The 27,220-nt window shown below is 38.4% G+C and overlaps 1 protein-coding gene across 3 annotated transcripts in view; it reads left to right on the top strand.

Annotated features, from left to right (window-relative positions):
• Window positions 1-22,805, top strand: part of LOC149119556 (uncharacterized) — a 101,514-nt gene extending 78,709 nt beyond the window's left edge. The window contains exons 4-5 of one of the 3 annotated variants that reach the window (XM_089324943.1): window positions 21,988-22,091; window positions 22,440-22,805. Coding sequence is in view for 1 of the 3 variants with exons in the window: in XM_089324946.1 (XP_089181072.1) it covers window positions 12,873-12,900 (28 nt within the window). In the remaining 2 variants the exon portion in view is untranslated. Of the gene's footprint in view, window positions 1-12,872; window positions 13,089-21,987; window positions 22,092-22,439 lie in introns of those variants that run through there. The other 2 variants (XM_089324944.1, XM_089324946.1) reach the window with 2 other exon arrangements.
• Window positions 22,806-27,220: the final 4,415 nt, after the last annotated feature.

Raw genomic sequence — 27,220 nt, 5'->3', positions numbered from 1 at the left:
ATTCCATTATTATATTCAGTTAAGCAATATTAAATGAGTTGTGTACATTTATTTGTAGCTTTATGTTTGCTAAACTTTAGTAAACAGGAAAAAAAGCAAGTATAAGCACCAGTCTCATTTTTTATACTGATTTTTGAATTATAAGATTTTAGTTTACCAGTAAGATTGATACATGGTTTGATGAGCAGATGATGACTACAGAAGCAGGTATACAATGCATTAAAATTAATACTTGCAATATAGTTCAAAAAAACCTAACTTGCAAAGTTATAACTAAGGTAAACATCCATTAGAGTTATGTTTACACTTTGATGTATTTACAAAGTGAATTTTTTTTAGTTGTTCACAGTCATTACTGCATGCCTGACAGGGAAACTGATAAAACAGACTTCATTTCCCAAATCTGTTAGAATGGAATTGCAGCTATCCTGTAATTTACAGTACACCTCTTAACTCGATCTATATTTCTTCTCTAAGAAAGTTTCTTAAAAGGTAGATTTTTGGTTTACTTAATGATTCTTTGTACTTCAGTATCATCAAATAGTATTAATAACTCATATCTGTTTGCACCCTTTAATTGAATGTGTTTTTGCTGCATTCTAAGAAGGTGCCAAAAATAAATTTTAATATGACAAAGAAAAGGTCCCAGAGGGATGATTGTCTTTGTTCTGTATGATTTTTCACTTGGTTTGTACAATTTGCAGGAAACTCGACACATCTTCAGGGCACAAATAAAGCTGTAATACTGTAGCATTAAATGTGTCATAACTAATAGGCTAATGTTGTGGGTTAGTGAGATTGAATAAGCTTAACTCATGAACGTGCCAAAGCAGTGATCACTTCCATTATCTTAGGAGTCAAGAGTAACTTAACACCAACAGGTAAGGTAGAATGAATATTTCATGGTTTGAAGTAAAATAAGCATGTTGAAAGCTAAGGCAACTAATTGAGTGCCATAAAAGTGAAATGAACTAAGAGTCATTCTATTGGAAAAGTATTTCAGCAAAGAGCAATTCTATCTTGTGTAGCACTGGGGAGGAACGGCTTTAAATAACAACAGACAAGTTATTTGAACAGTGTAAAATATTTTTGCCTTGCAATTACGTTTATCCAGTGTTTGGACTTGGAAGAACACTACAAATAATAAAACTACTTTTAACTAAAGCACCTCATTCTACAATGTGATCAGTGCTATAGGCAGGCATTCATACTTTCATATACTTGTTTCCTTGGGAACTTTTATTTTTTAATGTTTATTTGAAAGGCAGAAATACAGAGATATAACTGGAGAGGGAGAGAGAAATTTTCCATCTACGGGTTCACTCCCTGAAATGGCCACAACCACCAGGGCTGGCCCAGGTGAAAGCCTCCTCTGGGTCTCCCAACGTGGGCTGTCATCCACTGCTTTTCCAGGAGCATCAACAGGGAGCCAGTACAGAAGTGGAGCCACTGAGACTCCAACCCATGCCCACATGGGATGCCAGCACTGCAGATGGAGGCTCAACCTTCTACGCCACAGCACTGGCCCTGGGAGTTTAAACTGCAGTACTCACCAGGCCCCCTTGAATTTGGAGGAAAAAAAAAACAGCATTAAAAACAGTGAAAAACACCTGCTTACATTGATACTTGCTTAGCAAAAGACTATATTTGGAAACAGCAGTTAATGGACACAAACATTAGGGACACAAGTTTAGAGTTTAAACAAGGGGCATTTGGGCAATGAGTTGGGGGAGAAAAAGACACAGAGTTCAATTTTTCAGAAGCTTTTAAGTTACTGAAGTAATTACACTAAGTCAGTGCTCTTCTCCATTTCTGGGCAGCTAATTAAAACTTCTATGCGGGGGCCAGTGCTGTGGTGCAGTGGGTAAAGTGACGACTTGCAGACCCATATGGGCACTGTTTCGAATCCCAGCAGATCCACTTCCCATCCAGCTCTCTGCTGTGGCCTGGGAAAGCAGTAGAAGCTGGCCCAAGTCCTTGGGCTACTGCATCCATGTGGAAGACCCAGAAGAAGCTCCTGGCTTCGGATCAGCGCAGCTCTGGCCATTGAGGACATCTAGGGAGTGAACCAGTGGAAAAAAGACCTCTGCGCATAACTCTGACTTTTAAATAACTAAATAAATCCTTAAAAAAAAAAAAAAAAAACTTCTGTGCAACCTGACATCTTTGCAGTGTGAATTTCACAGGTGGACATAGTTAAAGTGATGGACATTTTGATGATTCTTCCAATCCATGAGCATGGAAGATTTTTCCATTTTTTGGTATCCTCTTCTATTTCTTTCTAATTCTCATCGTAGAGATGTTTAACGTCCTTGGTTAAGTTTATTCCAAGGTATTTGAGTGCTTTTGTGGCTATTGTGAATGGAATTGATCTTAGCAGTTCTTTCTCAGCCGTGGCATTGCCTGTGTATACAAAGGCTGTTGAGCTTTGTGCATTGATTTTATATCCTGCTACTTTGCCAAACTCTTCTATGAGTTCCCATAGTCTCTTAGTAGTGGCTTCATAGAAAGAACTTGGGAGGATTCCCTCTCTTTTGATTGGTCTGAATAGTTTGAGAAGAATTGGAGTTAGTTCTTCTTTAAATGTCTGGTAGAATTCAGCAGCGAATCCATCCGGTCCTGGGCTTTTCTTTTTTGGCAGGGACTTTATTACTGAATACATTTCTGTCTTTAGAAGGTTAAGAAGTATACCCAATGGCTGTAAACAATAAATGAATGAAACAATTGAACATTTCACCCCTATAAAGTTTTTTTTTTCAGTGAGCCATGTATTATTTCTTTCAATGAAATGGAACCAATGACAATGTAACATCTAACTATTTCCTGTGTGGATATAAGATATTGATTAAGTTCATTTAGACCATAAGCTATATCTTCTTAACAGTTTATGCTCAGGAATAGTTTTATGCAGAATGTAATGCAAATGATTATATGTTGCATTTTTTGTACTCTATTAGCTACCACAGAACAGGGAAATCATATGGTATTTGTGCTTAGGGGACTTGCTTATTTCACTAACTAATTGTTTCCAGTTACATCTGTTTTGTTGCAAATAGATTTTTTTTTCCGCTGAGTCATATTAAAGAAAATGTGGTATGTTATGCACATTATCTATGTAGTCATTGGTTGAAGGGCATCTGGGATGACTCCATATCTTAGCTGTTATGAATAGAGCTGAAAGAAACATGGGAATGCAGATAACTTTTGCATGCTAATTTCATTTTTTGGGGGTAAATTCCCAGGAGTAGAAAAGCTGGGTATTATGCTAGATCTGTTTTCAGATTTCTGAGGAATCCCCATACTGTCTTCCACAATGGCTATACTACTTTGCACTCTAACCAACAGTGTAGTAGGTACCCTTTCCCCCACATTCTTGCCAGCATTATTTTTTTTGTTTGAGAGCCATTCTAACTCTTTGTGGTTTTTATTGGAATTTCCTGATGACTAGTGATGCTGAGCATTTTTTTCATGTGTCTGTTGGCCATTTGAAGTTATTCTTTTGAAAAGTGAATATTCAAGTCCTTTACCTATTTCTTAACTGGATTATTTGTTTGGCTGTTGTTGAGTTTCTTGAGCTCCTTACAGATTTTGGATATTAATCCTTTATCATTGGCATAGTTCACAAGTATTTTCTCCCATTCTGTTGGTTGCCTCTTGACGTTGTTGAATGTTGCAATGCAGAAATTTTTCTATTTTTGCTTTGATTGCCTGTGCTCCTGGGGTCTTTTCCAGGAAGTCATTGCCTATGCCAATATATTGCAGAGTTTATTCAGTGTTCCTCTCTAGTAAGTTGATGGTATTAGGTCATGGACTTAGATCCTTGATCCGTTTTCAGTTGATTTTTGTATAAGCATTTAAGTTAGAGGTCTTGTTCCAAACTTGTGCACACAGAGATCCAATTTTCCGAGCACCATTTGTTGATGATACTCTACTTTTCTGGGATTCATTGTAGCTTTTTGTGGAATAGCAGTCAGTTGTAGATGTGTGGATTGATTTCTGGAGATTTATTCTGTTCCATTGGTCTACATGTCAATTTTTGTGCCAGTACCTGGCTGTTTTGATTGTAACTGCTCTAAGTATGTCTTGAAATCTAGTACTGTGATGTCTCTGGCTTTGTTTTTGTGCTAAAAATTGCTTTAGCTTTTCACGATGTCCTGTTGTGCCATATGATTTTTAGCATCTTCTCTCAAACTCTCCCCTGAGAATACATATCCTCCACTTTTCTTCGGCTGTCTTCCCCTGCTCAGAATTAGCACATCTTTTCCTATGCAGCCATTTTGGAATCAATTTATATTCCTAAGTTCTCAAGTAATGCTAGTGCTGATTTTGCTTGCCTGCAGTCACATTTTGAGAACCACTGCTCTGGGAAACAGCGAAGTCTCAAGAAATGCTTCCTGAACTTTCATATGCATATGAAGGTTCTGGTTATATTTGTAAAATATACACAGAGCACTTTTTGTAATTTGCAGATTCTGAGGAGCTGTGGTTTGCCAATTGCTCTGTGGAACACACTTTGAGAAGCAGTGATCGCTAGTATCTAAGTCTGTGTATCATCCTACTCTTTCCTTAATGGGAGAAAACTTTGCAAAACATGAAAACATTTGCAAGGGAAGGATTGTGAGGGGTAAAGGCAGTCTCACACAAAAGACAAAGTCAGCTGGCTTCAAAGTTTCTCCTTAATCAATCAATTTTTAAATCCTGGCATGAAATGCAGACCTATTACTGTATTATGTTTCTATGTCATTGAAAATTAAATTTTCAGAACCCAGGAGGTTGGGAATAAAACATTCTTTGACTTATATTTGATGTATGTTTAGACTTGCAAAAGGAAATTTAATGGGACTACATAATTATTCCTTCTTTTTACAATAAGTGCAGTTGCCCGTTTCTATTCCCACTGTCAAACTTAACAGTCATCAGCTCTTTAGCAGTAATATCCAGTGATTACAGATCAACCAGTGTCTAACTGTAGAGGGTAATTAAGCACTCGAGGTTATGTTTTCCTAAAAAATATCTTTTATACAATGTAACTGGTAAGTACAAATAACGAAATTGAAAAGAGTTGTTAATCTCCAGTGGAGATTTTTACATAAATTATAATTATGGATATCTGATTAAAATATGACAAAACTTTGATTCTTACGCAGCTTAGAATTGGGCAGAACATGCTTTTTTTTGTTTGTTTTAAAGATTTATTTATTTGAAAGGCAGATAGATCTGCTGGTTCATGCCACAACGACCCAGGCTGTGCCAAGCCAATGCCTGGAACTTCCTCTGGGTCTTCCACATGGGAGCTAGATTCGAAGTGGAGCAGCTGGGACTCAAAATGGCATTTGTTGATAGTCAGCGAAGATTTTGCTACAACTCAATCACCTTCATTGAGCTACTATGCCGCATTGGAGGCATTGCTCTTGTCAGCTAATATTGTAGTGTTAAAGTCTCTTGAATGAGTTTTTTGTAAAAAAGATTAATTTCATTTACTTGAGAGGCAGAGAGGTCTTCCATCCACTAGTTCACTCCCCAAATGGCTGTAATGGATGGAGCTGGGCCAATATGAAGCCAGGACCTTCTTCTGGTTCTCCTACATGGGTGCAGGGGCCCAAGGACTTAGATCATCTTTTGCTATTTTCCTAGGCCATAGCAGAGAGCTGTATGGGAAGAGAAGGGGTTGGGACTTGAACTGGCACACGTATGGGATGCTGGTCCCCTCTTGCATTAGGTTTCTATAAAAGGGCAGCAAAATTAAACTATGTGAAGTGGCCAGAGTTCCAGCTGTTCCATTTCTGATGTGCCTGGAAAATCAGCAGAGGATGGCCCAGATACCTGGACTCCTGCCACTCGTGTGGGAGACCCACAAGAAACTCCTGGCTGTTGGGGCTCTTGGAGAGTGAACCAGTGGATAGGAGATAACTCTTTCTTTTTAAGATTTTTTAGAGTTACAGAGAGAAACCTATGTGGTTAAAGAATTGTTCAGATTTAAGATGTGAAGAAAACTAGTGGTCGCATTATTTATTTCTTAAAAAGCATTAAGAGGAAGGGTGTCCTCACACTAATATATTTAGTATCGTCTTAGAAGCCTAACAGTAATCAAAAAAGAGCTGGTATGGCCATCCTAATATCAGAGAAAAATAGACTTTAACACAAAAACTATTAAAAGAGACAAAGAAGGGCACTATATAATGATCAAAGGATCAATCCAACATGAAGACATTACTGTTATAAATGTACATGCATCTATTACAGGGTGTCTAGCTACTTGAAAGACTTACTAAAGGACTTAAAGGGAGATATAGACTCAAATAGAATAGTAACAGAGGACCTCAACACCCCACTCTCACCAATGGACAGATCAACCAGACAGAAATGCAACAAGGAAACAACAGAGCTAATTGATGCTATAGACCTAGTAGATAACTTCAGAGCCTTCCACCCCACAGCCAAAGAGTTCACATATTTCTCTCCAGTACATGGAACATACTCTAGGATTGACCATATGCTAGGCCATAAAGGGAGCCTCAACAAATGGTGCTGGGAAAACTGGATGTCCACATGTTAAAGTATGAAACAAGACCCCTACCTTACACAAAAATCCACTCAACATGGATCAGAGATACAGAGATACACCGCGACACCATGAACTTAATTGAGAGCACAAAGGAAAACCCTTCAAGACATTGGAACAGGCAAAGAATTCCTGGAAAATACCCCAGAGGCACAGGTAATCAAAGATAAACATTTGGGATTGCATCAAAATAAAAAGTTTCTGTACTTCAAAAGAAACAGGAAAGTGAAGAGGCAACCGACAGAGTGGGAGATATTATTGCAAACTACACAACTGATAAAGGATTAACAAGTAGAATCTATAAAATGATCAAGAAACTCCACAACAACAAAACAAGCAACCCACTTGAGAGATGGGCCAAGGACCTCAATAGACATTTTTCAAAAGAGGAAATCCAAATGGCCAACAGACACATGGAAAAATGTTCAGGATCACTAGCAATCAGGGAAATGCAAATCAAAACCACAATGAGGTTTCACTTCACCCCGGTTAGAATGGCTTACATTCAGAAATCTACCAAGAATAGATGCTGGAGAGGATGTGGGGAAAAAGGGACACTAACCCACTGTTGTTGGGAAGCAAACTGGTAAAGCCACTGTTGAAGACAGTTTGGAGATTCCTCAGAAACCTGAATATAGCACTACCACAGGACCCAGCTATCCCACTCCTTGGAATTTACCCAAAGGAACTTAAATGGGGAAAAAAAGGAGCTGTCTACACCTCAATGTTTATTGCAGTTCTGTCTGTCTCTAACTCTGCCTGTCAAAAAAAAAAAAAAAACGCAATATCATTATATTACCACTCCAAAAAATAAATGCCAGTTTCTTTCTTTCTTTCTTTCTTTTTTTTTTTTTTTTTTTTTTTTTTGGCCAGGCAGTGTGTTAGACAGTGAGAGAGATAGGTCTTCCTTCCATTGGTTTACTCCCCAAATGGCTGCTACGGCACTGCACCGATCCGAAGCCAGGAGCCAGGTGCTTCCTCCTGGTCTCCCATGCGGGTGCAGGCCACAAGCACTTGGGCCATCCTCCACTGCCACCCCAGGCCACAGCAGAGAGATGGACAAGAAGAGGATCATCAGGACAGAACTGGCACCCAGAGTGCCGGCACTGCAGCGCTGGCCAGACGCCAGTTTCTAATTCGACACTTGGCATCCATTCTAGAGTCATCTACTGGGACTCTGTCCAAAGACTTGTTTGATAGAATGTGGGGATCCAGCAATAAAAAGTCAGGCAACAAGTGCTTAGAAGGGTCACAAAAGAAGTCAAAAAGTACACTTGGCCCAGGAAAGAGAATAAAATAGCTTGCAAAGGAGAAAATATTCTGTTGCTTTTCATAATAGAGACCATACAGGCTTTGTTGGTCAAGAATATACTATACTATCTGACATTATATAAACCATTTGCAACTATTCTGATTCTCCTGTACCCCATCCCTGACAAGCAGCACAAAGCAGAAGTGGAGACTATAGGGAAGAATGCAAAGAGAGACCAAATTGCTGGGCCAGCACTGTGCTGCAGGGGGTTAAAGCCCCAGCCTGCAGTGCCAACAATCCCAGATGGGCGCCGGTTCGAGTCCCGGCTGCTCTTCCTCCAATCCAGCTCTCTGCTCTGGCCTGGGAAGGCCAACTCCCTTGGGCCCCTGCACTTGCATCAGAAACCCAGAGGAGGCTCTTTGCTCTTGATTGGCACAGCTCTGGGCATTGCAGGTATTTGGGTAGTGAACCAGTGGAATGGAAGACCTCTCTCTCTCTCTCTGTAACTCTGTCTTGGAAATAAATTAAATAAATCAACTGCCTTATACCAGAAAGAGCTGTGCATTTTATCCTACAAGTTTATGAGCTTCAGGATGTGCAGATTGAGTTCACTGTACGCCCTGATAGTACCCTGAAGATGAGAACCACAGTGGTTATGAAGAATGGTTGACACATCTTGTGTCAAACCTGAGGAGGGGGATAGAAAAGGATGAATTGGATGTAAAATTAAGGTTGTAAATCATGCAGTACTATTCAATAACAGTTACTTTTAGGAAATAAGAATAATTAAATTTGATACTTACCAATGTTTTTATAGGAAATCTAAGGGAACTGCCTAAAATGCCATACAGGTAGAGAAGGGATCATGGTAAATAACAAAACAGATAAAGCCATTAACTCTTTGTAATATAAAAGTAAACAATTTTTTCCCAACTGGTACCCAGTAAATATTTACAATAGCACAAAGGAAAGTAAATGAAGGTGGACGGATATGTTCCATCAGCTTGCGTGTTTTTACCATTCAAGACCATACTCTGTTTCAATTGGGGAGAAAGTTATGTTAAAATAATTTAGAATATGTCATATTTTCATGGATATTTAGAAGTCAACCATTGAGATGAAATGGGAGAGGAAAGGTGAGAAATACAATGCGTGTGTGAGGGGGCCCGCACGGTGGTGTAATGGGTAAAGCTGCCACCTTAGGCATCAGCATCCCATATGGCTACTCCACTTGTGATGCAGTTCCCTGCTGATGTACCTGGGAAAGCAGCAGAACATGATCCAAGCACTTGGGCTCCTGGCTGAGGCCTGGCTCTAGCTGTTGCAGCCATTTGAGGAATGAACCAAAGATTTTAAATTTTAAAATTTATTTTGAAAGGCAGAATTACAATCTTAAAAAATAATCAAAGAGAATGTATCAATTGTGGGGATTACCCAGTGGTAAATAATACATGTAAAATGGCATCTGAGAAAGGAAATCTAACAGATGTTTTAAGCTGGGTTAGCGGGTAAACATTGTGGTGTAGCAGATTAAGCTGCTGCTTGGGACACCTGCCTTTCACAGTGGAGTGCCTGGGGTCAAGTCCAGCCTCAGCTTCCTGCTGAGGTACATCCTGGAGAGCAGCAGATGATGGCTCAAGTACTTTAGAACCTGCCACTCATCTAGGACAGCAGGATAGAGTTCCAGACTCCTGGAAGAAATCGAAGTAAAATGTCCTGAGGGTACAATTAAGTTTAAATCTCTTCTTTGCTGGGGTAAGGAATCATTTTTTTTAAGATTTATTTGACAGGCAGAGTTATAGACAGTGAGAGAAAGAGACAGAGAGAAAGGTATTCCTTCCGGTGGTTCACTCCCCAGTTGGCCACCACGGCCGGCACTGCGCCAATCTGAAGCCAGGAGCTTCTTCCTGGTCTCCCGTGCGGATACAGGGGCCCAAGCACTTGGGCCATCTTCCACTGCCCTCCCGGGCCACAGCAGAGAGCTGGACTGGAAGAGGAGCGACCAGGACTAGAACCGGTGCCCATATGGGATGCCGGTGCCACAGGTGGAGGATTAACCTAGTGCGCCATGGCGCTGGCCCCAAGGAATCATTTTTAACATAAGATTCCTAATTGACCTGAAGTCTAAAGATCAGCACTAAAAATAATCATTAACAATAGATATTTAGCAGGATCTTGTATCACTTTCTCGATGAATATGTAAAATAATACAACATGGGCAATGTACTTTGTAATATAATGGGGAAGCTTGGTTTTTGAACTCAAAATTGATATCCTAGCAAAGTCCAATGGGTAGCCAGAGTAATGGATTACAACTAATTACCTGAGGGTGAACTTTTTGGAAAGAGTAGACCATGGCTCATTTATCTTTGTTTCAAATGTGTTGTGTAATGCCTGTAAGTCAGAGATAAATAACTGTTGACAGATGACTGTATGGCAGAATGCACAGCGTTGACTTCTCTAATAGGTTATATATCTGCCAAGATAGAACTCCATCCTTTCTGACCAATATTACATGTCTCATGGTACCTAGCAAAATATCTCATTCATGGTATGTACAATATTCATATTTGTTAAGTGGCTATTAAACGTTATATGACAAATATACTTTACCTGGGTAGTATATATATGCTAGACATAGTTGGCATACATTATCTTTTGACATATTATTTCATTTGTGGTTCTTAAATTGGCTGAATGTAAACATTTGATTAAAAATCTGAAGTCATCGAGGTAACACTGTAGCCATGACAAGGAAATGAAAGGTGCCACAGGACACAGCATATTCATAAAGGGATATAAAAATCCTCCTTAAGACATGCAAAGTAGGAATGGTGAAACAGCCAAATGCTCCTTAACCCCATTATACAAGGCCCTTCCTAACATCACTGAAGTTATAGGAGCCAGTAGCCACAGTTACTCTTACAAGAAAACTCCTCAGTACTTTTTTTCTTGGATTTTTAAAGAATTTGAAAGGCAGCATTAACAGAGAGAGGGAAATCTTCCATCTGCTGGTTCATTCCTGAAATGGCTACCATAGCCAAGTCTGGACGAGGCGGGAGCCAGGAACTCCGTCCTGATTTTCCACATGGGTGTCAGGGGTCCACGTACTTAGGTCACCTTTTGCTGCTTTCCCGGATGCATTATCAGAAAGCTGAATGGGAAGCTGACTTTTGGTGTGGGGTGCCAGCATACAAGCAGCAGCTTAACCCACTTTGCCATAGCACTGGCCCCTGCTCAGTATTTTGTTCTGAAATTAGGAAGTCCTCCATACCTCAGGCTATAGGCAATAGTCTGAAGGCAGGTTATATCAACTCACGGGTAGACAGAAGGCGGATAAGTCCGGATTACTCATATTAATACTTGACAAGTTAACAGGTTTGACTATATCCATAATTATATCTGAAATGGGATATAATAACCATAGATTTTATTACTTAAGTTTAAGGAAAATTATTAGTCTAAAGAAGAATGAAATGAAAAAGTATTTTCTAACAAGATAATTGTGAATGTCATTTATGCTTACAGTTGATTCACATTGGAAAATCATCCATTAAAGAATCTCATTAATCATTTTTGAATATTTCTATATATCAAAGATTGCAAGACAATGACTTCCTAGAACAAAGATAATTTTAATAACTTATAATATGCCCAAGCCCTTATACTTAGGACACTTTTTACACATCCTCTGATCCTTAAAAAAAACCTTCACTTTGAGGGTTTTTTTTTTTATTCTGCAGATAATAAGAATTTTCAGAGAAATTAAGTGCTCATCTTTACGGAGCTAATAAATGACAATTGGGAGTGAAAACCTCCTCTTTATGACCCTAGTATTGTTTATTTTACCACAGTTGACTTTGTGACTGAATACCCAATTCCCCTATCATTTTACAGATTAACAATTAGGAACTTGCAATTATCACTTAGCTGATATATTAGTAGCGTGACCATGTAAATTATTCTCCAAACAAGGATACTTTCCAAACAGGAAGGGGAATAGTCAAGATTACCTGAGAATAGTAGGTGTAACTTGTAGCATATGGTCACCTTTTGTATTGAAGTTCCAGAAACAAAATAGTTGACAAATTGGGAAGAATTTAACAAAGAAGTAATATACAGAGATATGAGTAGTGTGAGCCATACAATAAGGAATGGAAAGATATCATGTATTAGTACCAGTAGGCTTAACTGTGAAAACATGGAACAGTGCTGGCTAGAGCTGCCCTACCCCTGAGAGCTGATGCCTTTCAAACTGTAATTGTGAAGGAAGGCAGTTACTACCAGGACCAGGGTGAATAAACGACAAAAGCAATAGGCGTGAATACCACCCCCAGTATGGTGTCCTTAGATTGACTGCCTAAATTTGTTAGTTGTGTTATATCATAATCTACTCTTCTAGTCACTTACTTGGATGTTTGATTTTACTTCTCTGCCATCAAGATTTAGGTCAACCCTACTATGTATCTATGTACATATGAAAGGCAATAAGAGGAAGCGATAGTGTCCAAGAAAAAAATCATGGGTTGATTTGACCCAGTAATTTTTTGGTGCACCTACAGTAGTTTATGATTAGCTTAGCAAAGATAACTGAGAATTGGATAAAGAAAATGTTATATATATAAACACACTATTATTTAGCCATGAAAAACAAATGAAAGCCTGATATTTGCCACAAAATGAATGGAAATGAAAATCATTGTGCTAAGTAAAATGGGTCAGACACAGAAAGACAAGTTCCATGTGTCTTCCCTCACATGTGAAAGTTAATCTATAGACATAGTATAAGAACTGTGTGGATGCCATATTATTTTGTATATAGATGTTTATAAATGTTGTCTTCACTGAATTATTCCCTCTGCATAATATATCCCTCTTCCCTTACTTTATTATTCTTATCATGTTAATATCCTGCTTTCAAGAAAACTGTATGGATATGTATATAAGGTGAATATGCAAAATGTTAAAAAATTGATCTAGCACACCTGAGACGTAGTCTTTCAATATCTGTGGGGTTCACTTTACATGTTTGCTTATTCAGACTTAAAATTCTTTCAGGGGCAAGCATTTTGGCACAATGGATTAAGCTGACACTTGAAATGACTACATCCCATATTGGAGTGCCAGTTTGAGTCTTGGCTGTTCTGTTTCCCACCTAGCTCCCTGCTAATGCACCTGGAAAGACAGCAGAAAGAAGATGGCTCATGTAGGAGACCCAGATGGAGCTGCTGGCTACTGGCTTCAGCCTGGCCCAAGCCTGGCTGGTGAGCCATTTGGGAAGTGAACTAGTAGATGAGGATCTCTTTCCATCCCTCTGTTGCTCAGCCTTTTAAATAAATAAATATACCTTGAAAAAGAAAAATGTCTTTAAAAAGCATGCACAGGAACCAGCGCTGTGGTACAGCAGGTAAAGCTGGTTTAAGTCCCGGATGTTCCATTTCCAATTCAACCCCTTGCTAATGTCCCTAGGAAAGCAGCAGAGGATGGCCCAAGTAGGTGGGCCATGCCCCACATGGGAGACCCAGAAGAAGCTCTTGGCTCCTGGCTTTGGCCCAGCTTCGTGTGAGTGAACTAGCAGATGGAACAGTTCACTCACACTCTCTGTAATTCTGCCTTTCAAATAAATAAGTCAGCTCTTCATGCTCTTCTTTTAAAAGACTATTTGCTTATGTAGCAAGAGCACAAGAGGCTGGGTAAATACTTTGGGCTGTTACTCAGTGATGGCTCTAATGTGAATATGTATGCATTAAGGCTTTTATGGATAACTTACAGAAAAATTTGTTTCTTTCATTATGCCATATTTGAAAGTAACAACAGAGTCCCTAAAATACATTATGTAGTGTGTAGCTCAGGATCTACTAAGTCAGCAGTCACAAAAATACCCTACATTTTCTCGCCATCTCATACCTCAATTACTATGTGGTATGGTATCTATTTCATAGTTTCTACCTTCAAATTAGTTCTCTCCCAAAGTCTTTATGTCAGTTGACTCAACATTCAGCTCTTAAAAGTAGTGACAAATAAAAACCACTAAAGCTATGACATTAACTGGCAACAAGTTGTGCTTGTACCAATATTTCAACTGAATAGAGCTTCCACCAGCTTATGACTTTCTGGTAGCCCTCAAGTCTTTTTTGTTCTTTCATTGATGGCATATTGTCAAGTGGAAATTTGATTAACCACTGTAGATAATCTCCAAGTGTACTTTAAGAAACAGCTTCTCTGGATCCCAGACATTCAGAAGTTAATATTTGCAATGTGTGGTAGATCAACTACAGCTGAGGCCCTCATTACTCACCCTCCCTTATGCCTTTTGCCAAAGGACCTTGCAGGGCTTCTCTGAGTAGTTGTAGTTTGTCTCCAACCCTTTATTCTGGCCTCCTCCTTTCAATCAGGGTGTTTGAAGATTTAATCCTAGAAGAGGCTTCAAAAAGCACTTTGCCTTGAGACTTTGCCCAGCAGAAGTGCATAAGAGTCACAGAGAGGATGAAGACATCAGCAACGATTTCAGACAGGAAGGCATATGCATATTTAGCTGTCTCTTAAAGATTAAAAGGAAATATCAGATAGACTGAAGCAGAATAGCATTGACTTTAGAACAAATGGTATATATTTAACAGCGATGTGTATAGGAACTTGGAATGTCAAAAAAACACAAATAGCTAGATGGGAGTCATTTGATCACACAGTCAATGTATAGAGTATAGTAGGAGCTTGGTTCATATCTTACAATCTTAATATACCAGCCCACACATTAGTAATCATGCATATTATTATTTTAAAATGAATTCTCTGGCAGTAGATTCAAGGATTGACTAGTGGTTGTGGAAATTGAAGGAAGGGAGCCTGACTGGGAGATGACTGAAGTGGTCTAAGTGAGAGATGGTAGTATCCCAGTTTAGGTCATAGAAGTGGTAAAGTGATGAGCGAAGTGGTTTTAAGAAATAATTCAGAGGTAGATTTGCAGATATGATGAATGACTGGATTTCGAGAGGGTGAAATCAGATAAACAGTTTCCAGGTTCATGGAAGTACCGAGATAGACTATCCAAGGGAAGAAACAACCTTAAAGCAGGTGAGGGAAAGAGAAAAGGTTGTACCATGAACTCATTTTCATATTCTTGGAATATGCTATTCTTTTTATTTTTAAAATATACATGTATTTTTTTTACATTTTTTGAAAGGCAGAGAGAGAAGCAGAAAGAGAGACAGAGATCTTCCATCTGCTGGTACATTCCCCAAATGTCTGTAATAGCCAAGGGTAGGCCAGGCTAAAGACAGGAGCCAGGAACTCAATCTGGGTCTCCCATGTGGGTGGCAGGGACCCAAGGACTTAAGCAATCACCTGCTGCCATCCAGACTGTACAGTAGCTGAAAGCTGGACTGGAAGCAGAGTACAGAGACTCAAACCAGGCACTCTGAGGGTGACTTAACCATTGCACTACATTGCGCTCCCAACTATCTTTTTAACATGGTAAGAAGATAATGGTACAGTTTTGGTACCAGTGTGATCCTGGCCTCACAGAATGAGTTTCAAAATATTACGATTTTTGTGAGAGTTCTTATATTTTTTGGAAGAATTTAAGAAGGATTGGTATTTATTCTCTAAATGTGTCATTTGTGAAGCCATATGGTACTGTTCTTTACTTTTTTGGGAAGATTTTTTGATTAATAATTCAATCTCCTTATTTGTTATGATCTGTTAAGGTTTTTTATTTCTTCTTGATTAACTTTTAGTATATGTGCTGCCAAAGTGAGTTTTGATAGATGGCATGTTGCTATGAATTTTTCTTTTAGGTTATATGAAGTTTAATGTAATATTTTTATAATAGTCCCTTATCATTTTTGTTTCTGAGGCATTTATTGTAATTTATTTGTACATTATCTCTTTGTTTTCTTGGCATAGCTAAGGATTTGTTGATTTTGCTTATCTTCCCCCCCCAAACCAACTCTTGTTTTGCTTATTTTTTTCTGATCTTCACGTTATTATTCTTTCCATCTGACAACTTTCAGTTTGTTCTTTATCAGAGATCTTTTCTTTCCATTTTATTGTGGGTGCTCATTGTTAGAAATGTCCCTCTTCATACTGGTTTTACTGAATGCCACAGATTTTAGTAGGAAATGTTTTTTGTTTCCATTTTTCTCAAGATACATTTTAAATTCTTTTTTTGATTTCATGTTTGTCTCAGTTGTTTTTAACATATATTATTTAGTCAGTCTCCATATCTTAGTGACTTTTCTGGTTTATTGTTGTTATCAATGTTAAACCGTGGCCTGGAACACTGGTATGCTATGTAGGTACCATTTGGAGTCCTGGTTGTTCCACTTCTGATACAGCCCCCTGCTAATGCACCTTGGAAATCAGCAGGAGATGGCCCAACTCCCTGGGCCCCTGCACCCACAGGGGAGACCTGGAAAATCCTCCTGGCTTGGCCTAGCCCTGGTCATTGCCCATTTGGGGAGTGAACCAGTGGATGGAAGACCTTTCTTTCCATAATTGTCTTTCAAACAAATAAATCTTTAAAAAAATTCTTAATACCTGCTTTGTCACCTGTCCCATGTATGTTTTTAAAGAACATATATTCTTCAGCTGTTGGTCACAAATTTCCCTACATATTTGTTAAGTACATTTGGTCTGATGGGTAGTTCAAGATCAGTATTTATTTACTGGTATTCTATCTGGGACATTTTAGCCATAAGTGTAAGTAGGCTATCAGAGTCCCCTACAGTTTTTGCATTGCTCTTGATTTTTGTCTTTAGATATCTCAACATTTTCTTTAAATAGGTTATATCGGGTATATATATTTATAACTTCTATATCTTCCTGTTGAAGTGACCTTTTATCATTGCATAATAAACTTAATTCTAAAAATGTCCCCACAGATGAGTAAGTTTTTAGAATTAAATCAACTGTTTTCTATGCATAGGCATTCCTGTATTCCTTTGGTTACCATTTGAAACAATGAAATCTGACATGGAAATCAGTCAACATACATACTAGTAACAAAAAGAATGAAATACTTCAGAATCAACTTAACCAAAGAACTGAAATACTTGTATGCTAAATATTATAAACAATTGATAAAGGAAAGAAGACACAGGTAAATAGAAAGACATCCTGTGTTCTTGGATTAGAAGAATTAATAGTTTTAAATGTCCTCCTACTCAAAGTGATCCAGAGCTTCAATGCAATTCCTATCAAAATCCCAATAGCATTTTCCACAGCAATAGAAAAACACAATTCTAAAAATCATGTGGGACTACAGAATACTCCAAACAGCCACAACAATTTTGAGCAAAGGAACAAAGCTGGAATCATCACCTCGATTTAAAAATATATTACATAGATACAGTAATCACAACAGTATTATACTGGCATCAATACATATAAACCATAGAGCTAAACAGAGAGTCCAGAAATAATTGGATGTGTCTCTGATTGATAAATATCCAAGGGGGAAATGATACTTTCTTCAATAACTGTTGATAGAAAATTGGATATTTATGTAGAAGAATGAAATAGGATCCAATATCACCCTATACTATGAAAATCCAATTAAAATGGATGAAAGATTTAAACCTAAGACCAAAAATTGCACTACTACTGGAAGAAAGCATTTAAAAATCTATTCATGTGTTTATTTTTTTCTCTTTCTCTCTGCCTCTCAGAGAAACAAAGATCAGACCTACTGGTTTACTTCTCAAAATCCAACAAGAGCTGGGTCAGAGAATGCTGTAGAGGTCTCCCAACTGGTGGCAGAAACCCAAGTACTTCAGCAATTACCAGGAAGCTGGAGTCAAGAACCTGAGCCACTCCAGTGTGGGATGCAGGCATCTTTTTTTTTTTTTTTTTTTTTTGACAGGCAGAGTGGACAGTGAGAGAGAGAGACAGAGAGAAAGGTCTTCCTTTGCCGTTGGTTCACCCTCCAATGGCCGCCGCGGCTGGCGCGCTGCGGCCGGTGCACCGCGCTGATCCGATGGCAGGAGCCAGGAGCCAGGTGCTTTTCCAGGTCTCCCATGGGGTGCAGGGCCCAAGCACCTGGGCCATCCTCCACTGCACTCCCTGGCCACAGCAGAGGGCTGGCCTGGAAGAGGGGCAACCGGGACAGAATCCGGCGCCCCGACCGGGACTAGAACCCGGTGTGCCGGCGCCGCTAGGCGGAGGATTAGCCTAGTGAGCCGCGGCGCCGGCCGGATGCAGGCATCTTAACTGGTGTCTGAATCACCAGGCTAAATGAACACCCCAAGGAAAGCTTCCTAACATTGTACCTGGCAATAATTTTTTTGTATGTGACCAGAAAATCACAGGCAAAAAAAAAAAAAAATACCATTATTGCATTACCTAAAAAGCTTCAGTAGAGCAAAGAAACAGTTAACAAGATGAAAAGGCTACCTACATTTGCAAAAGGGTAAAAGAATGCAGAAACTCATGTAACTCAATAGCAAGACAATAAATGGTTACCATTTACAATTGGGTACAGTAACTGAATAGGCATTTTTTTCCCAAAGACCACATAAAATTACCAAAATGTATATGAGGGTTCTTCAAAACTGCATGGAAATTGCCTATTGTGAAAAAAATCACATATGTATTCCACAGATTTTACAGCAAAAAAAAATTATTTCAATTTTTCACCAACTCTTTCATGTACCTTCAACTACGATAAGGTCCTCAATTTCATAATTATCGGAGGGACATGGATCAAAACTGCAATGAGATATCTCACATCTGTTATATTTCATCTTTCTGATAGTAGCAATTATAACTGTTTTTTTTTTTTTTTGACAGGCTGAGTGAACAGTGAGAGAGAGAGACAGAGAGAAAGGTCTTTCTTTTGCCATTGGTTCACTCTCCAGTGGCCGCCCGGGCCACAGCAGAGAGCTGGCCTGGAAGAGGGGCAACCGGGACAGAATCCGGCGCCCCAACCGGGACTAGAACCTGGTGTGCCGGTGCTGCAAGGCGGAGGATTAGCCTAGTGAGCCGCGGCGCCGGCCCATAATTATAACTGTTGATGAGTATATGGAGAAAAGGGTTCCTTATGCACTGTTGGCGAGGATATAAATTGGTACAGCCATCTAGAAAACTGTATGGAAGTTCCCCTCCCTCAAATTAACACCAGACCTACCATATGATCCAGGAATCCCACATCTGGGTACACATTATCCAAAGGAAATTGAATCATTCTGTTCAAGAAACATTTGCACCCCCATATTCATTTCAGCACTATTCACAATAAGCCACATATGGAAATAAGCTAAATGTCAGCAAATGGATAAACAAAATATGGGAGACACACGCACATGCACACACACTGGAATATTATTTGACCCCCAAAAAGAGGAAGTCCTGCCATTGATGCCATTGTGTATAAACTTCGAAGACATTGTACTGAGTGAAATAAGACAGATGTAGGAAGCAAAATATTGGTAAGCTAGCATACAACAGTGTGATCATAGTTAACAATATTTTATTGCCTATCTGAAGTTTACTACAAGAGCAGATATTATATATTATCACCACGCACACAAACACATACACATAAAGTAACTGAGGTAATGGATATGTTAATTATCTTACTGATAATTGACACGTTATTATAAATGTTTTACTATGTTTACATAGATCATTTGGTTAGTGTATATATATATATACACACACACACACATTTCAAGAGATTTAGAGAGAGAAAGAGGGACAGAGAAAGAGCTCTTCCATCTGCTGATTCACTCACCAAAGAGCCTCAGCATCCGGGGCTGGGCCAGGCCAAAACCATTACCAACTATTGCTCATTAATTGCTGATAAAAAGAAGGCAATGGTCTACATTGATAGAGGAGCATAAATTACATTACATATGAGTGTCGTCTTATGGCATCCCTAAACTGTCGTTTTATAGATACACGACCTGATAAATAAAAGAGGAAGACCAGATAGGACTGTAATAAATTTTGTCCAGGTCTTCCCTAAGCAGAAATGCAGGTATAGTTAAAGAGCTAATCATCTATTTGGGAGGTAGAAACTTAAGGCAGTATACATGAAGGAAAGCAGAATTGGAGTACATAAAATGTGCAGTTACTTTTATGCTATCTTCCTGGCTACCATTTCATGTTAATACAGTAAGAAACACTACGTGCTGCTCAACAAGTGGTTTTACTCAGCATCTGGGATTTCTCTGAGATTACTTGTGGTGAAATCGAGCCTTAATGTAGTCTGTGAGTCACTGTTCATCCTGTGGTGTATGCAGTGTTCCATTCAAGTACAGAAGCAGAGGAACTGGAAACTCCATGTATCAGGTTTTCCTAGATGGCTGTGAGATAGGAGCCAATTGGGAGAGTCTAACAGAGGGAAATGACTTATTGCCTCATCTTTGATGGTGTGGACAAAAAGACTGGGAACACAACTGCAAATAAGGAGAGGATAAACATGATTGTCAGAAGAGAGATCATGTCTTGGAAGACCAGAGGACCCATGCCAAAGGAAGACTGTCTAGGAACCTTTCAGTGTATCTGTAATGCTCTGTTTCTGAATTTGGATGGTGGAACCTGAGTAGTCTGTCTTTTATGAACTACTTCACTAGATAAAATGAAATAATTACTAAAATAAGCAGCATTCATGTAAAATCATTCAAAAAAGTAAAAGGAAATAAGGGGCAAAAATAAAACTTGAACAAACCAATGGCAGGAAAGAAGCTAAATGACAGTAAGAAATCATGTAAAGTAGGAAAAATAGGATAGCAAAAATGCATTGCAACGTCTCTGTGATTACTCAGAATATTTAAAATAAAGATTCTCACACTGCTGTTTAAAACAAGCAAACCCAGCTATATTTTATTTACAAAGACACATGTAAGTGAAAATGATGATAAAGATGGAAAATGCAGAGATAATTATGTATTAGGCATATGTTAAGAAGGAGAAAGCAATATCTGAAATGTAAGTAAGAAACAAAAACCAAAGTTAAATAGGGACAAAATTGATAAAAGTTGTTTAGAATTCTACAAATGTCCTAGCATAAAAAGAAAAGGGTGTTCATGGTGATTTCTGTAACCAACTTCAGTTACCAAATTCAAGCATATAAGGCAAATGTGAAAAATTTACACAGTACAGAAGAAATGGAGAAAGAACCCCAGAAAATGGTGTTACAGATGGTAAGAAGAGAGAATGGAACAAAACAAAACAACCATTTCTGTTCCTACAGCAAAGATAATAGTAACCAATAGAAGCAGTAGGGAAAGATTTACCAGAGCAATCTGTGTGATCTCAAGAAAAAAAAAAAAAACAATAAAAATATGAATCAAGCTGAAATATGAAAAGGTGACCACAGTGTGCTGCCTGGTAAAATGATTGAAAATTGACTAACAACAACATATATCCCAATTATTGGTTAGCATAAAATGAGCAAATAAGATCATGTAAGCATTCATTAGAAATATTGTCACATGCATAGGGAAACATATCCAAATCCTGTCAATACTTTTTCCATGATGCTAAATACTAAAAACACTAAGTTAGAACTTTATCTAAACAGACCAGGGAGAAATGTACGTATAAATACACATAATACCCAAATGAATGTATATACTTACAAATACACATTGCCCAAAATTTCAGGCAACAAAAGCAAAACTAGACAAGTGGGATTATATCAAACTCAGAAGCTTCTGATTGGCAAAGGAAACAATCAAGAGACTGAAGAAACTTGGCAGAATGGGAGATTATATTTGTAAGCTACTTAACAGGCACAGGATCAATATCCAGAATGTTTAAAAATCAACAAATCTAGTTAAGAAATGCACAAAGGACCTAAACAGACATTTCTCAAAAGAAGAAAAACCTCTTTAATCACCACAAATTTCATGCTCCAATCACTCTTGGGCCCTACGGACCCCTACCCTCTGTACATGGCCAGTGAAGAAGCTAAGAAAGAAAACCTGGAAATTTCTGTAGATTTTTTTTTTTAAGTCTTGGAAGTAATACATTAGGAGGAAGCTGGACTGGAAGTGGGGTAACCAGGGCTTGAATCAACGCTCCAGTATGGGATGCTGGCATTACAAGCTGCAGCTTAACCCACTGAGCTCTATGAATTGTTCGTTACCCAATTTGCTCAATCGCCATTTCTCTATTAGATTATCCTAATGAAATGTACACCAATGCTTTTTGTCTCCCTTCCTTTCAGAATATAACACAGTTTTGGGAAGGCATTACAGATCACAGATACTTTTAAAATTCTGAACTCATCCCTCACCAGTGCTGGAAATACATCGATAAGAAAACCAGCAAGTATGTATATACTACTTTAAGTGTAAAAGGATGCAGTGGTATGTGTTCTCATTTGTGGGTAGACATGCTCATGCCAAACAAATATTTTCATAAATACATGTTGAATATCATGTTTGTGTTACTTTAAGGTTTTCATATTTTTAATTTACCCTCATTTTGTACACATAAATATTTGTAGGGTTCAAAAATATGTTATATGTTTATATGAACAAAAGTCATGAACTCCATTGTGTGTGTTAACAGTACTTAGTGTATATCAATATTGTAATGCGTAGCAATTAATGTGATTTTTGTATTTTTTTAAAAGATTTATTTTTTAACGTGATTTTTAAAATCATTTCTTTCTAGGTTTTCCAGTAATCCTTAACCACTTGATTCGTCATCCTAAAATCATAACCCCTTTTCAGCTCTTTTTAACATTTCCTTGGAGTATGCCAGCATTTTATGTGTTGATAATCAGTTATGTCATAATATTAATTTGGAGTGCAGAAGATACCAAGATATTTTTTAAAACTGTCAATGTTACAAAAAACACTTCACAAATAATAGGTTTTTCAACACATGCCATTTGGAAAATAACACCTCAGGCTCTCATGCAGCACCTGTTTACTCAGAATTAACTTTCATTTTAACAAATTTGGACATTTTTTTCCCAGGGGGGAAGATTATTAAAAGTTGAAAATCATAATGTTTTGGGAATAAAGGAGCTGTTAGGGATAGAATCATAGCACCTCTCTGAAAATAATTGGTGGTCTATAAGAGGGAGAATATAGAATCTTTAAAAAGTATAATCTTACAATCCATTTTGAACAACTAAATATCTTACCTTTCAAAAAGATCAAAAAGAGAATTAAGCAAACTATAAAAGTGAAACTATAGGATTATATAACTACAGAGAAAAAATAATATATTTTGGTACTCAGCATTATCATTAAATACTTAGATACTTAAAAAATTTAAAGGACAAAAACAGGGAGGGAGAGAGAAACTCTTACATGGTAATTTCAGTGATTCTAAACTTTATTGAATATACCATAAGATAATGTAATATCCCATCTGTACCAGTACACCTGATTAGTACATTAACCTTTTTATGAACCAGCTTTCTTCCTGTGGGAAAGGGAAGATACAACCGTGAAGTGGAAGAAAGTAAGGAACATCCTATGAGATCGCATGTTAATTAGATGTTATGTGAGTTCTTTATGTACACATTCTATCTCTGACCACTGGAAGAGCCTGAAAACACTGGTACCCATGGTAAGGAGAACCCTTGTATCAAGCTGATTCAATCCAGAATCCAGAAACCATGCATGGGATAAAAGGGACTTTAAAAAAAAATTAAATTGTGATAATAGAGTGACTGCAAGACATAAAGAAGCTCCATATGCTACACTTTGACTAAAGGAGAGTATGCAAAGGACAAATTTGAAAAGGGTGCTCACCCCAAGACTAGATGTCAGACCTCAAGAATAAAAGTGCAGTTCATTCTACTAGATTACAGAGCAGTTTATTGGTTTTGTGAGGACAGAGTTGTTCTGCCATCAGACAGACAAGCATTTGCACCATCTCTATGTCTGCTTATATGGAATATTCCCTCTCTTGATCACAGCTCAATTTTTCTTCTTCCTGCTTTCATGATTATTTATTTTATGCCAGGAATTTGTGAACAAAATAATAATAGAGGCTGAAATAGTACTGTTTAACAACAGAACTGGGTATGCCTCTTCTCTCAATAGATCAGATGATGAATTCAGTCTAATCTGTTTTTGATTGGAGTACAAACTTGTGTCGAGTTAAATACATTTCATCACTGATGTTCAATATTTTGAGGCAAGGATCAGTAATTTTGTTTAAGCAACATTTATGATCTGAGCACAGGCCAGACACTGTAGGTTTTGTTAGGCTTTTCAGGCTAAATATCTTTCTAGCTTAGCAGAGATCATTCATTTTTTCTTTGATTGTTGGCAGAGGTTTTGGTACTTTGTAAAGTTCCCTTTGCTCGCCAACACTCCTTAAATTTTCTGCATATCAGGTCATCTCTCAGCCCTTGTCCAGCCTCCACAGGGCTTTTAAATAGCATTTACTGGGGATTCTTTCAGCTCTACTGCCCTGCCCTTAATCCCAGTGTACTTACCCTGCAGTCAAGTTATGGAAGTGCTGACTTCCAGATTCCTTTAGTTCACTTGATGATTATTTACTATGTGTTCGAGGAATGTTCTCACATTTCCCCTATTCTTAGCTCAAGAAGTGGAGACAGAATAAGATACCATTTTCTCCCTGGTAGATGAGGTTGCCATCTTCTAGTCTGTATATGCAATTGGGATTGCTGAATCTTCCAGTGACAAGGACAATGCTGAGCCTTAAGTGCTATGCAAGACCCACTCAATAGTATTATGGAATATAAGGGTGGATGAAATTTTACTTTGGGGGCTAAAATTGTAAATTAGCATATTTGACTGTGTGCCCCAGCCTTGTGGCAGTTGCTACAGACTGCTCAACATAGAGTAGAAATCATTTCCTTTTACATAGCGCCACCTTGTGGCGTAGCTTGGTAATGGCAGATTTTACTTCATAGGCAATATCAGTGACAATGCATATATGTCCCATTAAATAGATGATGTGACTCTTACAGATTTTAAAGCAGCTATACTTACTTGCTAAGCCATCGAAAGTCAACCCTTAAAAGGTTACAGAATTTATTGGAACTTTTCCCCAGATAAATACAGCCTGGTGGCTGCAAACACCCTGGGGGACTAGATGCACATCTTCACAATGGTAGCTGACCAGTTGACTTGTTGGATGTACACTGAGTTACCTATCAGCTTTACAGCTGGGCTGCCTTGGAAGGTGGCCACAGCCTGTGACCAAAACTGGACTTGGTTAATGAGATAGAGTTCTCTGGCCCTCCGTGGGACAACCCCTGTAAAGATTTAACTCTGATAGCAATACAATAAAACCTGGTCAGGGTTGGGGTATTGTGTCCGTGATGGTTTGGGCTAGAAATTTACCGGTATACATGCAAAAAATGCATAAAACAATGTATCCCAACCTTTGAGTATCTTAAGGGCTTTCGGATCTTATGGATGGCAGGCAGACCTATTCATTGCATGTGATGCTACATGCTCACTGATAATTTGTTACTGCAGCTTGTTCCTCACTCCTTACGCACTCCTCACACATGGTCCATCCCAGAATATAACACACACCTAGATTGTGAGGTGAGGAACCATGAAAGGGTCAAGTGTTGGGAAAGTGAAATTAACCAGACTCCTTTCTTGTCAAAGCAACCAGGAGGCCTGGAACTGCTGTAATTTTGTTATATAACTGCTGGTCTATATGCCACTATTGTTTATAAGCTTATATAAGGGATTGGGCTGCCCTGACCAAGTGGGTGTGTTTCCTGTGTAGTTTCACTGCTGCTGGGACTATAAAGAGGTATAAACTTACACAAGGCTCATAACTTGCTCTCTGACATGTCCCTGGAGCTGAGCCCCAGCATTACATATTATCTTACAGTTTGGGGGGATTGACTTCTGCCTCAGGTATCATTGGATTAAAATCAATGTGTTTGCAAAGCTGTGTCCCTTCTGGAGCTCTGTAGGAGAACATGTTTCCTTACCTTTTCCTGATTTTAAAGCAACTCCTATTTCTTGGCCTGTAATCTGCTTGCCTGTTTGCAAAGCCTGCAATGATTTGTCTGTCTGATGCTGCCCCATATGGGCACAGTTTCCTCTCAGACTCTTCTAACTCTGTCTTTTACACCTAAGGACTCTTATAACTGCATTTGGCCCACCTGGCTAACACAAGATACTGTATCCTAAAGTCAGCTGATTCACAATGTTCATTCCACCTGCAACTTCAATTCTCCTCTGCCATATAAAAACAGATTTATAGGTTCTGGGAATTTGGACTTGGTTATCTTTGGAGGAGGGCTAGTCTGCTTGCTATTCCTCATTTCTTGTCCTTCTTACTTTTCAGAACTTCATTAGTTACTAGATACATGTATTTTCTATCCTTTTATAATACTTGATTTTACAAATAAACCACATATAGAAATTTAATCTCAATTGTATTTTCTTGAATGAAAAATTAAATTACATGTTAAAAATGCTCACTATATCAAATGTTTTATTGGCATATCCTAACTAGCTTCAGGCATTATCACATATCCTGGTAAAAAAAAAAAAATCTGTGTCTCTTCCTGGAGACAATGTATTATGTGGTAAATAGTATACTTAGAGTTGGCTGGCATAAACAAAGTCATTTTTTATAATATTCCAAGCATTTTAATGGATAGCTATTTATCTCACTTTTCTATTATCACTTGGTATTTGAACCATAAAAGTAATTAACTAGGAATAAGTGAACCAAATAATATGCCTACACCTGTCCACCCTTTATCAGCGTGAGTTTATGATGCACACTGGTAAGAGAAATGCTTTAGCTGGGAGGTAAAAAATAAAGTATCAATGCTTTTAATACTGAATGCTTCTATGCCTTTGGAACAGTGATTCAATGATGTGAGCCAGGCCTTGGGATTTAAAGGTGTTAAAGTAACTACTATATTATTCAGATGTTACCCTATCAGCCTCAAGCATTCTGACTCAAAACTTCTACCCAACACTATGACTAAAATCCCTCATGTGTTTAAATACTTAAAATTACTTGGCAGTATGTCCATGTCCAGTGTCTGTAAGGTTTAATACAATTTAATTGATAAGTTTATCTCTGAGACCCTTTTGTTTACTGAAGAATGATTTGTTTAAATAATAACACAGGAGAAGATAGCTTAAAAAAGTGAAAAGAGTGCAGTCTCAGGGAAGAGTCATGGTGAAAACAGCAAAGGAAACTCTACGTAAATTGGAGCAACACAGTGGACCTACGTGGAGGGCTAAGATATGCATAACTTAGGACCCAGCAGCCCAGAGCCTCTGCACCAGCACTGGAGAATGAGTTAAGAACAGACTGCAGCATTCCAAGCCACTGGCCAAAAAGCTGCAGGAAGAGCCTAGAGGGAACCCAGCTTGAAGCCCCGTGGGGTATAGCGTACCTGCCAAACTAGAGGAGAAAAAACAAGGGGGGGGACACATTTCTCTCTCCCCAATCATACTGCAATGACATCCTATAAC

Source organism: Oryctolagus cuniculus, chromosome X (genome assembly GCF_051225735.1).
Source record: "Oryctolagus cuniculus isolate XC-2025 breed Fujian yellow rabbit chromosome X, ASM5122573v1, whole genome shotgun sequence".
NCBI classification, from domain to species: Eukaryota; Metazoa; Chordata; class Mammalia; order Lagomorpha; family Leporidae; genus Oryctolagus; species Oryctolagus cuniculus.
The sequence above is the reverse complement of the archived record's forward strand: the minus strand, read 5'-3'. Positions and strand labels throughout refer to the sequence as shown.